Source organism: Cololabis saira, chromosome 5 (assembly GCF_033807715.1).
Source record: "Cololabis saira isolate AMF1-May2022 chromosome 5, fColSai1.1, whole genome shotgun sequence".
In the NCBI taxonomy this organism is placed as follows: domain Eukaryota; kingdom Metazoa; phylum Chordata; class Actinopteri; order Beloniformes; family Belonidae; genus Cololabis; species Cololabis saira.
Genome location: NC_084591.1, coordinates 39351810 through 39368823, shown reverse-complemented (window position 1 = coordinate 39368823; position 17014 = coordinate 39351810). Strand labels below are relative to the sequence as shown.

General features: G+C 40.7%; 1 protein-coding gene and 2 non-coding genes across 10 annotated transcripts in view; 2 read left to right on the top strand and 1 right to left on the bottom strand.

The window, feature by feature from the left end:
• Nucleotides 1–360: 360 nt before the first annotated feature.
• frmd4a (FERM domain containing 4A) overlaps nucleotides 361–17014 on the bottom strand; it is a 144055-nt gene continuing 127401 nt past the window's right edge. For 7 of the 8 annotated variants that reach the window (XM_061722019.1, XM_061722020.1, XM_061722022.1 and 4 more), the window contains exons 15-24: nucleotides 16602–16735; nucleotides 16376–16498; nucleotides 14039–14270; nucleotides 12964–13020; nucleotides 12598–12835; nucleotides 11683–11841; nucleotides 11247–11570; nucleotides 8767–9350; nucleotides 5076–5178; nucleotides 361–3607 (exon numbers count right to left, since the gene is read on the bottom strand). In XM_061722019.1, coding sequence (XP_061578003.1) covers nucleotides 3505–3607; nucleotides 5076–5178; nucleotides 8767–9350; nucleotides 11247–11570; nucleotides 11683–11841; nucleotides 12598–12835; nucleotides 12964–13020; nucleotides 14039–14270; nucleotides 16376–16498; nucleotides 16602–16735 — 2057 coding nt within the window. In that variant the 3' untranslated portion in view covers nucleotides 361–3504. Of the gene's footprint in view, nucleotides 3608–4571; nucleotides 4644–5075; nucleotides 5179–8766; nucleotides 9351–11246; nucleotides 11571–11682; nucleotides 11842–12597; nucleotides 12836–12963; nucleotides 13021–14038; nucleotides 14271–16375; nucleotides 16499–16601; nucleotides 16736–17014 lie in introns of all 8 variants that reach the window. The other variant, XM_061722018.1, reaches the window with a different exon arrangement.
• Nucleotides 5347–5419, top strand: trnam-cau (transfer RNA methionine (anticodon CAU)). The gene has a single exon. It is a non-coding gene; the product is annotated as a tRNA-Met (tRNA).
• trnam-cau (transfer RNA methionine (anticodon CAU)) lies at nucleotides 9993–10065 on the top strand. The gene has a single exon. It is a non-coding gene; the product is annotated as a tRNA-Met (tRNA).

Below are 17014 nucleotides of genomic sequence, written 5' to 3'. Positions count from 1 at the left end.
TTTTTACCGCGAGATGACAAATTCTTACCGTGGGGAATTTTTTTGACGGTATATCGTGAACGGTAAAATATCACCCATTCCTAACAGGCATACACCCAAACAGAGTAATTAATCATGTAACATGTGGCAGAGTGACAACCTGGATTCTCTTTGAATAAGATTTAGAACCGACATTTCATAGAATAAGGGCGGCTGGCCGATTATTGACAAAATAAATCCCAAAACGGCGCATAGCGGAGTTGCAGCTGATTAGGTACGTTCTGTACCAGGGGGGTACTGGAGTCCTTTCCCGTGGATCAGTGTGGTTGGTCTGTCTTGGAGAATGTACAAACGGAGGGAAAAAAAACCAGAAAACAAGCGTCATCTTGAGAACATTCATCAATAATTTATTTTTTCTTTCTCTCAAGAACCACCATGGCCTCTCATCTTGAAAATTCATCATCAATTTCCAACAACACGATTTTGCAAAATGTAAAGTTACTATACAAATTCTTAATAGAAAAAAAAAAGAATAAATTAACTGTGGAATTCAGCTTTTTAATCAATTCCACATTTTTTTTCTACAACACCTTTTTAATGTATTGTTACAGCCGAACCGAACCGTTACATGCTCTACTGTCTGTTTGAGGAAGTGTTCTACTGTTAAACTGTTTGTTAAAATAAGTTTCGTTTTGCACATCTGGTATTGAATCTATCGGTAAGAATGAAGAGATTTCTAGATCCTACGTGACAAAGCAGTAACTGGTCATTTTGTAGCACCTGAAATAGTTGTTAGAATGTCAGAAACTGGAAAACAAAAAAAAAAAAAAAGAAAAACAAAAAAATCCTGGTTCATATAAAATCCTTTGTTAAAACAATGAATGTGAATGTTAAAAACCCCACATAACCTAACAGTGCCCCTCCATACATACAGGAAAAGATTGAGAAAATAGGTATTTTCTTACTCTTAGAGTAAGGAAGGAAGGGGATTCACACTTCTTCACAACAAGTTCAGAGGTCAGAGATTACAACAAGATCAAAATAGATGTTTTTAAAGGTTTGGAATAACACTACGGAGCAACTTGAGATCATTTTAGGCGGAACGAGTTGGGTGCTGACTGGGGTTGGTTTGCCAGTTGGATCTGTAGGGCATGCATGAGACTGTGTCTTCAGCACATAAATGGCGGGCAGAGAATTTAAAGAGAACTTGAGAGCACGACAGTGATGAAATCCTCCACGAAGGTAAGAAGTGGCTGTTGGTTTTGCATAAAGAGTTATTCAATCTGCCCGAGCAGCGCTGAATGACTCTAGGAGAACCAAACATGCAAGCAGGGAGTTGGCTACACCTTCTTGTAAAAGTCAGAAAGTTGTATCTTACAACTACTTATTGCAGTCTATAAGGAAAAGAGACAGCACGAGGATGGACAGGGCGAGATCCGTACTGTTCCTCCAGAGCCAAACAGCACGGCAGACGACTTAAGAGAGGCTGAACGGTTGCTTTTAAGATTAAAAGCAAAACAAAACAACAACTTCTACTTCTCCCTGTTACTAAATAAGAGTAAGAATCAAAATGTTGTGCAACGATGTAAAAATGGTCAGCATTATTTTGCACCATAAATGTGTTTTAGGATCAGATGAGAGAAACTGGTTGTAAAACAGCTAATAGAAACAGCTCCTTCATAAAAACCAGATGTGCTTTTCGAACCCTCTTCTGAAGAATTGTTGATTGGGGTGTGAGAACAAAAGCAATCCTCCGCGTGAGCCGAGAGCTTAAGTTTTATTTTTCGGCTCTGTCCCTACTGCCCCGACACACCTGGGCATTCAATAAACTTTCAGAAGTTTCTGAAATCCACTTCTATCGATATAATAACAGTTAACGGTTACACTAACTGCAGTTCCAGCTCTCAAAAGATGCTCTTCTGTTGTGCTTTCACATTAAAGTATGTTTTAATACACTCATTTGATTGGAGTGTCTTCTTGCTGATCTGCAGAAATGGCTTCTGACGGTGGGGATTAGAGTTTTAGAGTATTAGCGTATTTGTGCCTGAAATACTTTCAGTGCTAAAGTACAGTACAAACATAAAGCACCAACATGTCTGGAACTCATAACGTATTCTCACTGGCAATGCTCTTGTCATGCTCAAGAAATGGGCAGAAATATGAGGAAACAGTGCGGTAAAAAAAACTGACGGATTACCCAGCAAGGTGAGAACCGGTTCGGAGCCACGAGTGACGGGAGAAACGTCCACCGGACCGGAGGCGTCGTCAGTGAGCGGCCTCGACGTCAAACTACAAGTTATGCCAGCAGTTTTCTTTTACCGCCAGGGGTAAAAGTTGAAAAAAAAAAAGTGACATGCTGGAATCCGTAATCCTCGCTCCCCATGTCAGAATAAAAACGCTGCTGTAGCTGTAACATGTCAGTGGTTCCACGTGACCCGTCATCCTGATCCCATCTCCTCTGGCTCAAATGCTAATAACTTAAAAGAGTATTTTAGACTCAGATAGCCAGATATATGAAGAAAACACTTAAAAAAAAACAGAGTGTATTAATGCCAAAAAACCGCAACTCCAAATTCTGTCTAAGATGCACTAATGATCTTTACTGCAAGCATCACGAGGCAGAAGATGTCGGAAAAATGCTTGCTTCAATTCACGCTGTTGATTAAAACCACTTCACAGACTTGTACAGTGTTTCTTATTGCTTTAGTCCTCAATTCTATCTCAGACAGTGTTCCAGTAATCATCCTGGTAACGTTGCTTACTGTTGACTGACAGACAGTCGCTGATTTACGCTGGCACCCTCCCCAGAGGACTATGGTCCGTCCTGTAAATCCAGCAGCTCTGTTGTGTGAATATGTTATATTCTTCTTTTATAAAGAGGCATGGATAAATCAGGGGGAAAAAAAAAAAGACAAACAATATGAATAGGGAAATGCAACACAGTTCATTTGGGCCTAAAAGTGGGTTTTTTAAAATGTTGGCTCAACTCCAGCAAGTATCCTCTGACAGGGTGGCGTTGCACTGTCACTGTCTGAGGGATACGAGATGTGATATGAAGCATATCCCAGCCTGTCTGATGTTGCTTTTGTGAGTAGCATATCTGATATTGTTCTGTGCTCCGTCCTCCCTCGGCCTCGTCCCCCTTCCCCCCAGTTTGCCTGCGTGCTCCAAAAGGGCGGATGCAGAAAAGGGCGCTGTGGCGCAGTAGGAGAACAGTTCAACAGCTGCAGTGGCACTTCTCAGTCTAAACTGTGAAATAAGCCCCCTGTCAGAGCTCAGTGAGTGTGTCCCTGTCCAGCTGAGCTCCGACAGTCAGGGCATAACAAAGAGGTGGTGAGACTCAGGCAGGAGTGAGGCTCTTATCCAGTCCAGTTAGGGCAGGAGGATTCTTTTTTTCTTTTCTTTTTCTTTTTTCGTAGGGCTTTAAGGATGAGGTTGTCGGTTGCTGATGGGTAGTAGTGAGGGGACAGTGAAGAGGCAGTAGGAAAAGGGCAATGGGAATTTCTCGGCCCCTAAATGAAGGTCTCAAACCAGTGTTCCGGGCTTGGCCTTGTCTTGTCCGTACCACTGCACATCTGCCAGCTCAGAGCACAGGGGGCTTCTGAGAAAACAGCTGTCACTGAAAGACCTGCAGGAGAAGACAGAGCACGATCACCGACTGCACAACAGCATTTTGTCTCCAGAACTTTTCTGATTTACTAAAATGCCCAACTGCTTCTAAGTGTCGCCGGGGAAAGGTACACTGTACCGTATTTGTGTTAGTAAAGTCCTTTGAGGAGTGAACCACGGTGAAGCGGCACAGTCAGAACACAGCAGAGCACATGCAAAGATCAGGTGCAGGTGCAGCCACAGAATGAGTTCACAGCACACATACCTCCACCACGGAAGAGCAGAAATAATAAACCCTAAGCCCTCCCCATTGTCAGCCCCCCAAGACTGAGGATAAGTGAGGAGTGAATCTTTACTGACTGTTCACCAATACTTTACTGTAGGGCTGTGCGATTAATCGATTTTAAATCTAAATCGGATTTATTAATCAAGACGATGTTAAAAAAAGGGAAATCGGAAAATCGATTTTCCTTTTTTTTTTTTTTTACGTTAATTGTAAATACGTAAATTGTAAATGTTGTCACTTTACTAAACTCAAGGAGGATTTACAGTATCTTTCAATTGTACTTCATTCCCAATAGGGAAATTTGTTTGCTATTTTTCTTTAAAAATAAAGATACAATATTTGAAACTATTTATTCCATTGTCTTTGGTAGTTTTACCAAAAAAATCTAAATCGAAAATCGGGTTTTCAGAGAAAAAAATCTGGATTTTATTTTTGTCCAAAATCGCCCAGCCCTACTTTACTGTACATCATACGGCTGTATGTATGAAATTCATTTGACTTTTAGTTATTTTTAGAGCTGTGCAGGAAGAGGTTTTGTTCTAGTCTGATTCTAAATATAATTGACCCTGATGTCATATAAAAGTGGATGCTTACTTTAAAGTAATTTTGGTCCCAAACACATATGCTGCTGCTGTGTTTTCTAAGTAACACTGAGTGTAAAATTAGACCAGTGGGAGGCTGAGACCACGGACGGTACCTCTATGCATCAGAGCTCGGCTGAGGGGGAGACTGACAGACGTCCTCAGTAGGAGAGCATTCTGCTGTGCCTCTAAACCAGAAAAGAGTACACACACATAAAGAAAAAGGAGGGTTAGTAAAGACAGAATGACAAACAGGACAGAAATGACAAATATTAAGAAATAAGACAATTGTGCAGGAGGAGTGTATCCCAGTGTGAGAGGAAAGAGTGAATGAGAAAAAAAAGAATGAAAAAGAAAGATGCAGAGGTAAGTGAGAACAGAGATCACGCTTTGTTATACAGTGAAAACGCTTGGAAAAAAACCCCAAAACAACATAAAGGCTTGTTGGGAAAAAGTACCCCGATGGCAAAAAAAAAAAAAAAAAAAGTAAGTTGGCACATGTAGAAGAGACATTCAAAGCTTGTGTGTTAAATGTGATATTTGCACAAAGACGTAGAAGAAAAGGGAGCTGAATATCTCCCTCGTGGCTCCTTCATCAGCAACTATGTGGGGATTCTTACCCACTCTTCCAGTTGAGGATGTGCTGTGGACTGCAGGGCGGTGTGGGCGTGGCTGCGTGCTCACTGGAGGGGGTCATACTCCTCTGACTGTGAGGGGACGCGGCTGCAGGGAGAGCTCACTGTTAATTAGGCAACACAAATAGAGGCTACAGAGGGGTGAGGGGGTGAAGGAATTCCAACTATGCTTCACACATGAGGCCAGAGGGTGTTGCCTCCTGAGTGAATGCAGATTTCTCAACTCGGGGTCATGTGACCGGCTCCACACACACCAGCCTCGTTGGCGCAGTAGGCAGCGCGTCAGTCTCATAATCTGAAGGTCGTGAGTTCGAGCCTCACACGGGGCAAGTGTTTTTACTTTTTATTATGTCAACTTGTTTTCTTCAAACTTTTGTCCAGTAGTAGGGCTGGGCGATATATCGAGATTTTAATATATATCGATATATTTTCAAACACGATATGGTACGAGACAATATCGTTTATATCGATTTAAAAAAAAAAAAAATCTTTTTTTTTTTTTACTTTTTTTTTTTAATGATTTTGATATAGCTTATTTTGTGACAAATTGACTTGAATGTTTTATTTGAGATTTGCACAAATGTTTTGGTATTTGCACAACTGTCAACCTCAGTGGAAAAGTCTGCCTGTTACTGTCTACATTGTATTAATTGCACAGTGTATTTTAATTTAATTGTTATGCAGGAAAGGGATATTTGTTTTATTTTATTCAAGAAGCATTTTTATTCTATATATGCAGGCAGTTTATTTTTATTTCATTTGTTTTATACATTTTGATATTGTGCAGATCTCTGTTAATAAATGTACCTGTGTGACATTTGGCACGAGGCTTTGTATTAAAACTGATTGTTTTTTTTAAGGGTTTGCCTCAGAAAAAAATGAAGCTAACAGAGATGCTATGCTATAATGCTTTGGGGGAAACCCAATTAAGGCACAGAAAAAATATCGAGATATATATCAAGTATCGCCATTTAGCTAGAAAATATCGAGATATGACTTTTGGTCCATATCGCCCAGCCCTAGTCCAGAGTAACTTTTTTTCAAGCAAAACATTTAAGTAACAATCTCCCAATATGTTATGGTTACGTCTAAATCGGAAATCCTCCCGATGTACCCCAAGAGACGCTTAACACACTCACTAAAGTGGGGGTGTCTCATAACACCCTACTTCTGGCCAGGGTTGCAACGACGCAACACCAGGGAGACTGGCGGAGAAGTTCATTAAAAGACGTATGTTTCTTCTTTCTTTCATCTTTCTTGTCTTTTATAGTTGATTAGCACATCATTTAAACAACCTCATGCAAAATTTAAAAGCTGAGAGCTAAATAAGAGCCATTTAATAATTATGAGATTCATTATCTGATTAGTCGATTAGTCGACATTTAAGTCCAGGCTTTTCACACTCTCTCTTCTCTCCCTCCCACAGAAAGTTAAAACAAGCGCACCTAGTTACATACATCACTCGTCCTGCGTGCAACGTCATACGCCCCCCTTTTTTCAACCATTTGAATTCCTATTAAGCAGCTATTTTTTATTTTACTGATTTTGAAATTACCAGTGACATCCTACACAAAAGTGCATTATATATATTTTTTTAAATATCCTAGTGGTATTATGTGTCTGCCCCACTAGTGCAGACAAAGTGTGTCTGCACTAGTGGTGCAGACACACTTTTCTACTGCCGTTAAACTTTAACGGTTAAAGTCCAAACCACTGGATGTGTACAAGGTCTCGGCGAAATGCCTTCAAAATAAAAGCACTAAATATCCGTCTGCTTAATATATAAAAAACTAAATAAAAGCCTGGCTTTGAAGAACGTTAATGAGTAAACATAAAAACACATTTATAGAAATATTCTGCTCATATTAAAAGGTAATTTACAGAGGGTCCTTTTATAAATGCACTTTTTTCAATTTGAATTTGAATTTCTATTATGCAGCTATTTTTTTATTTTACTGATTTTGTAATTACCAGTGACATCCTACAAAAAGTGCATTATATGTTTCTTTTGAATATCCTAGTGGTATTATGCACAACAGGTGCACTTTAATTTAGTGTTGTTTTGGCATGTCATCTTAGTGACAACATGCACAAAAAGGCAGTTTATTTGTTTTAAAATATTGTAGTGGCGTTACATACAAAAAATGCACTTTAATTTTGTGTTTTGAAATACCATGTGAGTTAAATCATGCACAAAACATGCATTTTCTGTTTTGAAATTACAATTTTATGTATGTGCCACTCACTGTTTAATAAATACAGTTTTGTTAACTTTGACTTAGTTTTGAATTCCCCTAAATTTAAAATGTGCATATATTAATGCAGTATGAACAAGAATGATTTAATGTAGAAATATAGAATCACCATACTGGTGTGAGTGTATGCATCAAAGTATTAATTCAAGGCTAAGGCAAATAGCAAGATATATATTGTGTATCGTGACATGGTGTAAAAATATCATGGTATTATAAAAGGCTATATCGCCCAGGCCTATTAGTAAAGCATGTCAACCAATTCGTGAATATGAGATTAGATAAACAGTGTAGTTTGCACCAGGAGCTGGTTGATTTCCATCCAAATCAGAAAAGCAATAGATGTCAAAATCTTCAGTTGAAGATGCAAAGTTATGACATCTTGAAAATCTCTGAGAATCCCTTGTACAATCAATCTCACAAATCTATAAAATATGTATCCTCTGATTTAGAATCACTCAGCTCAAGATTGTTGCTGTTATAGTAAGAGCATTAAATCACATCATCGGAAAGTCTTGAGCTTCTAATCGCGGCTGTGGCCTTCTTTTCTTAAATAAATAAAGCATTTATTAATCTTTATAAACATGGAAAGTCTAAGGCCCCGTTTACACGTAGCAAAAACGGAGGCGTTTTCATGCGTTTTGGCCCTTCGTTTACACGAAAAGGGAGCTCAAAGTCACCAAAAACGATCATTTCTGAAAACTCCGGCCAAAGTGGAGATTTTCAAAAACTCAGTTTTCACGTTTGCGTCTAAACAGAGGAAAACGGAGATTTAGGCTTCAGAACGTCACATTATGCAACAGAAACTTACCAGCGTCATGTGTGCGACCTGTGTTTACAATTTGTTTGGCCACCGTCAATATTTTCTTGTATTTGACCTGTTTTATATTCTAAAGTCACACTTAAAAGTAACTCCACTTCTCTGTCACTCCAAACGAAAGACTCTCGTTCATCTTGGAAGTAACTGGCAGTCTAGGCTGATTTATGGTTCCGCGTTACACCAACGCAGAGCCTACGGCGTAGGGTACGCGGCGACGCGCACCGTACGTAGGCTACGCCGTCGATTTAACGCGGAACCATATTATTCAGGCTTCACACGTGTCATTTGTTGACGTTTTTTTCCAGGACTCTGATTGGCTAGCATGACTTTACGCTTCTCGTTACACTGCCCCCTGCAGGTTTGGCTGCTCATAGCACCCTTAACAGCATATTTATACGGGTTCATGTAAACGAAGAGATTTTGAAAACGATCTCGTGTAAACGATGGAATTTTTCAAAACGTAGAGGGGGAAATATCCGTTTTTGTAAATACCCGGCTATGTGTAAACGGGGCCTGAGGCTGTTATCCTAAGCTCATACTGTATTACTCATACCCCTTCTCAAATATTGGAGACATGGTTCATTGAGACTAAACAAAGGCTTACCTGGTGAGCCCTTGACGAGTGTCCCGACTCGACTCCCTCGTCCGTGTCCCAGAGTGCCCTGTTGTGATCCACTCTCCGATGACGTGGATCCTGAATGTGAGTGACTCCTTTCTTTCAGGCTTCCTGAAGACCTCTGGTACCAACACCGTAACTCTTCGGACACTGCTACCCTCCCCCCTCCTCCGCTTCCACCGCCATCTCTCCCCAAAGACGGAGTCCGTACGATCTGAGAGCGTGATGGCGTAAGTCGGCCACTTCCCTCTCCGCCCTCTTCTCCCCCCCAGGCCTCCTTGTACAGTCCCCCGGCAGTGTAGGAGCTGGAGGTCTTAAACTGAGCCTTCACGCTGTAGTGGCCCTCCTGGTCGTTCTCCAGGCTGCGCACCACCACCGGGTTAGGGCTGCCCTCCACGTATAGAGGGTACTCTTTGATGCGATACTGGGAGGAGGGCTGGCTCTGACTGTGCAGGTAGACTCCATGGTGTCCCCCTCCCACTCCGCCTCCTCCTGAGCCTCCACCAGAGCCATTTTTAGCTGCCAGGTTCGGCATTGAGCCAGAGTTAGAGGAACCCAGGTGACCTGCAGACCTTAAGAAAAATAAAAAACACAAGATTACAGTTACTGCATCAGTCACACTGCAATGTTTATTTTTACTTAAAGGGGACCTATTATGGCATCTAATATTTCTCTATTATTAAACAGGCCTTGAATGTCTTAAAAACAAGCTTTTGATTGTTTTTGCTAAATAAATTAGAAATTCAGCCTCTGAGCCATGTCTTTATCTTCTCTTTCTCTAACCTCATTATCTATGCTGGATTCTGAGTGGGCGGGGAGGCTATGATAATGAGGCACTGTGCTGATTGGCTGCCTGACGCGATGACTCGAATGACGCGATACACCGCTACGAAAAAATGTTGGAAGTTACCGTGTCCTAACTGCATGCGATTTGAGCGAGCGTCAGCGTCAAAATCAATTCCATTGCTTTATTTTCTATTGGACTGTCCTAACTGGCAGCGCTGTAGGAAACAGTCACGGATGAGGAATGGCTGATCCAGTTAGTTGAAATGAGAAGTTATCTCTATGATTCCTCCTCATTTCACTACAAAAACCTCAATAAAGTGGCAGCTGCTGGAGGGAGATGGACAGAGAGTGTCAGCCAGAGGGTGTTGCCTCCTGAGTGAATGCAGATTTCTCAACTCGGGGTCACGTGACCAGCTCCACACACACCAGCCTCGTTGGCGCAGTAGGCAGCGCGTCAGTCTCATAATCTGAAGGTCGTGAGTTCGAGCCTCACACGGGGCAAGTGTTTTTACTTTTTATTATGTCAAGTTGTTTTCTTCAAACTTTTGTCCAGAGTAACTTTTTTTCAAGCAAAACATTTAAGTAACAATCTCCCAATATGTTATGGTTACGTCTAAATCGGAAATCCTCCCAATGTACCCCAAGAGACGCTTAACACACTCACTAAAGTGGGGGTGTCTCATAACACCCTACTTCTGGCCAGGGTTGCAACGACGCAACACCAGGGTGACTGGCAGAGAAGTTCATTAAAAGACGTATTTTTCCTCTTTCTTTCATCTTTCTTGTCTTTTATTGTTAATTAGCACATCATTTAAACAACCTCAAGCAAAATTTAAAAGCTGAGAGCTAAATAATATCCATTTAATAATTATGAGATTCATTATCTGATTAGTCGATTAATCGTTTCAATAGTAGACGACTGATCAACAATTAGAATAGTTATTAGTTGCAACCCTACTTCTGGCTAATTAAAATCAGAACTTTCAGAAACAAATCTTGTCTCTTTCTACGTTTACCATCACAGTAGAAGAGAGAAAATGTGACCATTCAGATGTACATACCATTAAAATAATGCTAATCAGCTTTCAGATGAATTTGGACTAAACTGGACATGTCAGAACCTCTAGTCTCACGGTCAGTCCAAGCGGACTGCTTGCTTGTGTCACCTGTCTCCTGCATTCCTATTACGGCTTGCTAACCAAATTACGGTTTGTGTCACAGATCACATTTTTAAAAATTTTGGGCAATTGAAGAGATCTTTTGTTGTTATTTTTACATTGTTGTTTTTGTAATTGAAATACTTTCTCCAACATTTACAAAAACCTCAATAAAGTGGCAGCTGGCTGGAGGGAGATGGACAGAGAGCGTCCGATGTCACGCAGTGCTACGCGATAGTCAGGCACTCGCATGCAGGACACGGTGTTTAGTTGTGGGCGTGGTTTGCATTTTGGTTACGTAACGAAAGGGAGCAGAATCTGAACGGCTCGTAGATCCACATCACACTGGACGGCTCATCCGAGCGGCTGTACAGACACTGGAGAATTTGGTTGCTTTCCTCCTTCTCTGAGTTGGCAGGCTGAGGGGAGACCACTTTATATATGTTAAATCATAATAGGTCCCCTTTAATTGAATACAAATTTCACATTAAAGAGAGCCTATATCAGGACAAGGTTCTGTCTTACCTATGCCTTTGCCGCTGCCTCTGTCTTGCTTTGGAGGGTGAGTCCTCTCCCAGAGTAGAGTAGTTTGGGTTGCTGCCGGGGGGTCCACCAGAGGGGTAGTAATGCTCTGAGCTACTTTGGCTGGTGCAGGATGAGCAGTCATCCAATGGGTCAGAGCCGTTGGAGCTGCGTCCCGGACCGAGGAAGAAGTCAGGACTGCCCACGGTGTGCGGATGTGCGTCGGGATCAGATGCCAACAGTTTGCCCTGAGACTCAAGGCTGGAGCTGCGGTTCCTAAAGTGCTGAGAGAGACTGTGCAGACGTGTGGGACTGATGTCCACTGACCTGTGGCAGGTGGGATGAAAAAAGTTCAACTCAATTTATGTCACTTCCCATTAGCATACTGGCTTGGCTAATGTATTTCTGTTTCGAAACAATCAGCAAACCGCTGACCCACCTGGTGGAATGTACATAGTGTGGAGTCCTGGTTCTCAGGTCCGGGGTGGACGGCATGCTCGACTGGGAGTTCCAGTGCGGCATGCTCCTGATGGGGCTGCTTTGCAGGGAGTTACTGCCCCCAGCTTCAGCACTGCCAGAGCTTGGGAAACGCCTGTGACTAGACAAAGATGTATTTATGAAAAATCATTATTATTTTTTTATTTATCCTTTATTTATTCAGGAAAGTCCCATTGAGATACAATATCCCTTCTGCCAGGGAGTCCTGGTCAAGATAGCAGCAAAAAAATAAATTCAGTTTCATATAAAAGAAAATACATACAAGGACAAGTAACTTTAAAAAAAATAAAAAAATATCAAAACAAGAAACAAACATAAAACATACAAGGATCAGAAAGCTAAAAAGAATTCATGACAAGAATGACACTTGATTAAAAACAATGACATTGTTCTGTAAAAACTGATTTTAACATATGTTTGAACATGTTAAGAGAGGGTAAATATTTAAGGTTGAGTATGTGTTGTAGCTCATTCCAAGCCTGCGGTGCATAAAAGGAAAAGGCTGATTTACCCAACTCTGTTCGAGTGCTTGGGACCTTGAGGAGAATTTTCTCTGATGATCTGGTGTTATAGCTGCTAGAGTAATATTTTAATAAATTGGATATGTACAGCGGTAGTTTACCCAGTAATGCTTTTGCAATAAATATTAACATATGTGATTTATCTCCTTTAACATGAGTGTGTAGCATGTGTGCATCACATTGTTACTGCCTATTTCCTGCAAAAACACAAGTCTGACATTGTCAAAACAATGCTGTTCATATGAGAGGAGTTACGTTTTAGATCATTAACAGCGCGAATGTTGCTGTAGTTATGCACAGGCGATTAAATCAAAGGTCAACAGGAAGATTCATACCTGGAATGAGAAGAGCGTTTCTTGACTCTTTCATAGGGTTCATCCAGTGATGATTCGCTCCACATCTTTGGCTTGATGGGAGATTTATCATAGTCTGAACGTGTGTAGTGCAGGTGTCGCAGGCCGTCCAGGGACTGCGGGGGCGGGGGGCGGCTGTGAGACGGCGGTCGCGGAGGGAGGCCCTTATGAGGCGAAGCTACTGGAGAGAAGGTTGGCGTACCTGTAACTTGAGGATCATCTGAAAGGAAGAAATCAAAGTGTGAGCATTTACAAGTGGATCAGATTTAACAAAACTGTAAGAGGTAGCCATCAAAGTGCAAGTATCAATGGGCTGTTTGAGGGAAAATGTCAGGAACAGAACCTTACCGTCATCTAAAACCAGTGCATCAGACAATGAGCTGTCCTCAGAACATATATTGGCTTCTGTAGGGCAGAACAAGAAAAACAACATCTTAAAAGGTTATACTGTTAAGTTTCTTAATGTTTATAAAACTCTATTGTGTGAAAAAAAAAACAATATTGGAGCTTTTCAATCTCTAAAAAAACACTTTTAACAGTACTACTGTCTGGTTTGTAGAAGTATTTTGCGTAAAATAATAGCTCATATATGAAAAGTTTGATTTCCACTTAGTCTCATGTAGGGGTGGGCAAAAATATCGATATGGCAATATATCGCGATACTTTTCCAGCCCATTCAATATCGATATTCAAAATTTGAACATCGATTTTTTAAAATTTAAAATTTTTTTTTTTTTTTATTTTTTATCCCCGATTTTTTTCCTATTCTATCACCCAGTGCTCCTACCTAAGTGACAGTCCTGGGCATTGCCACTCTCTACCAACCCTGGGAGGGCCCTGCACTGAGCTCAGGTTTTATTTCACGTTTTATTTCATTTTATAATTTATTTTTTATATAACACAATTGCCTGTCCTTAAAAAATGAAAAATAATGGACAGAGGTTTATTTATTTATGGATTTATATCTATACTGACTGATCACTGTGCCTGTCCTTGGTTTTAGTACCATCTTTCTTGTGTTTATTATCATTTGCCACATAATTAAAGCAACCTCATACTAAATTTAATGTTAATTTCATATGATATAAATAATATGAAAAACATATACAAATATGTTGTAACTTTAGCTTGTATAGGTATAATAAAACATTGTTTTGACTCAGTTTGTCCCATGAATTGTCACTATAATCTGATGAACGTGCAACTCGGATTTTAAGATCCATCACTATCATCTGATGTACATATATACAACTTGGATTTTAAGATGTGTAATGCATTTTTAAAATTTTCGGTGAACTATGTAGAATATAATAATCGGGATATCGCAATGTGTATCGTATCGTGGCTCAAGTATCGTGATGCGTATCGTATCGTGAGGTCCTTCCCAATACCCACCCCTAGTCTCATGGAGTGTATACAGTACCTTCTATGATAAGGGATGCTCTCTGCGTTGGTTTCTTGCCAGAGCGGACGCGGTACTCATTAATCGAGTTCTCAATTTCCTGGAGCTTCTTCAGTGCGTTCAGATAAGAAGTCTTCCTCTGTTTCTTCAGCTTTTTACTGCTCACGTGAGGATCACTGGCGAGACGCCTGGCTGCCTCCGTAATCTGGGACTGAATGGCAAACTCCCGCTCCAAACGCTCCAGCTCCTCTTCCTGGCACAGGCACACACATGAGCGCAAACTTTTAGTAAATCAACTCAAGGTTACTGGGTCCTCTCACTGTTACAGCCACAGAATGTCAATGAGATATCCAAAAACAACAAGGTCTTGTTGCAGACGTGAATTCAGACTAACTCTCCCATACACATTTGGTAAGACACAGAAAGGAATGATTGCCAGAGGAAACGCACTGCGGAAATTATTTATCTGTGCTGCAGCTGCTCATTTTCCCACCACTGGATACAGTCTGTTGAGACCCTCTGTCCCCCAATAATAACACCCCTATATCAGTCTATCCACTCTTACACTATAGTTTTGCAGAGATTTGTGGAGCAGAGCAGGTGGACCAAGTAAAACACACCCTGTCAGACAGTAATGGCTTTGCCTATGCAGCCATACTATATGCACCGACTGTAAAGTAAAATGTACATCAACATACTCCAGTGTATAAACAGCATAGCATAAACTTGATAATTGATGTGATAATAGACAAAGAAATAAACGTATGATTGTGATGTGTTCTGCAAGTGTGTAATTAGGTAATTAACACAGTCACGATTTAAACAGCCTCCACACACACTAGCATTATGTATCCACTTGGGCTGATTTAGAATTGGACTTCAACAGTTGTGAGTAGGGGTGGGCAAAAATATCAATATGGCAATATATCGCGATACTTTTCCAGCCGATTCAATATCGATATTCAAAATTTGAATATCGATTTATTTATTTTTTTTATTTAATTTTTTTTTTTTTTTTTTTTTTTTTTATCCCCGATCCTTTTCCCATTATATCACCCAGTGCTCCTACCTAAGTGACAGTCCTGGGCATTGCCACTCTCTACCAACCCTGGGAGGGCCCTGCACTGAGCTCAGGTTTTATTTCATGTTTTATTTCATTTTATAATTTATTTTTTATATAACACAATTGCCTGTCCTTAAAAAATGAAAAATAATGGACAGAGGTTTATTTATTTATGGATTTAAATCTATACTGACTGATCACTGTGCCTGTCCTTGGTTTTAGTACCCATCTTTCTTGTGTTTATTATCATTTGCCACATAATTAAAGCAACCTCATACTAAATTTAATGTTAATTTCATATGATGTAAATAATATGAAAAACATATACAAATATGTTGTAACTTTAGCTTGTATAGTTATAATAAAACATTGTTTTGACTCAGTTTGTCCCATGAATTGTCACTATAATCTGATGAACGAGCAACTCGGATTTTAAGATCCATCACTATCATCTGATGTACATATATAAAACTTGGATTTTAAGATGTGTAATGCATTTTTAATTTTTCGGTGAACTATGTAGAATATAATAATCGGGATATCGCATAATCGGGATATCGCAATGTGTATCGTATCGTGGCTCAAGTATCGTGATGCGTATCGTATCGTGAGGTCCTTCCCAATACCCACCCCTAGATGTGATAATAGACAAAGAAATAAACTTATGATTGTGATGTGTTCTGCAAGTGTGTAATTAGGTAATTAACACAGTCACCAGCCCATGCTGTATCCACTTGGGCTGATTTAGAATTGGACTTCAACAGTTGTGAGAAATCTCTCTCACTAGCAGCAGCTTTCCACGGCAGTGGAAGAGAGTGGCTTCTGTTTCTGTGTGCTGGAGTTTAACGTGCTCAGCGTGAGTTAAGAAACATCCCTGCGCTTGCAAGGCGGTTTTGTGAGATTGTGTCCCTGGATTGTTTTCAAAGCCCACAACCTCGCCAACATACACACTTGCAGGCAAATGCACAATCCTACTATCACCACTTCCTGCGGCGAGACTGCTACCAGACTATATTTAGAAGCTCTGCTCCTCTGGAAAATCTACCCGTGGCACTAAAAGGCAGCAGGACAAAGAATGAGTAGAAGCTCTTTCTGGCCCAAGATGCTTCAGATTTTCAGCTTTCTGTGTCCTCAACTCCCTTTTTTGCACAAAGAATCAACTGTGCAAGGAGTTTATTAACTTAAAAATGAATGAACCAGCAGTTGTGAATGTATTTTTTTTCTTTTTGCTTGTGTGGATATCAGTAGACTGTAAGGTTGGACGCTTTAAGGTGAATATGGAATATGGGCTTTACCTCTCCCTTTGGTAGAATTTTCTGCTCGTCCAATTTAAAGGCAGTGCCAATCTTCCGTCTCACTGTGGGTGGCTCCTCTCCCGGATCCAGAGGATATTCCTTTGGAAGTTTTCCTGTCAATTCCTGAAAACATGAGGGGGAGACCAAGCGATAAAGTTGAAAAAAAGGAAAGAAAGCATTTCCAATTTAAAAATATTTATAGTGATTATGTTAATTTTTATCATACCGCTTCTCGAATACAAATACTCTTGAGTTCCTCCAGTCTCTGTCTTAGTGTTTCTTCCAGAGCTTCCTGCCTGGCCCTCAGCGCTGCCAGCATGTCCTTCTTAGCGGTCTGGGAACTGTCCGATTCCTGAGAGCCTGCGGGGCGCAAACAACACACGACGTATGTAAGGCCAGGAGCCAGAAGTAGTCCTGAGAGAGGGACTGGGGAGGGAAACAGTGTGTGTGCACCTGCTGGTCTTGCAGGATGTTTACAAGGAAGCGAATGGAACGTTTCGATAAGAACACAGAGTTTTTGAGCTGCTTTTGTGTGAGCATGTGTTTAAAAGAAAGGGCAGTTTAGGACAAAGAATGTGACGCATGTTTCCAGGGCTCAGAGATGGTGCCAGTCTTGTTTGCTACTTGCACTGTTGACAA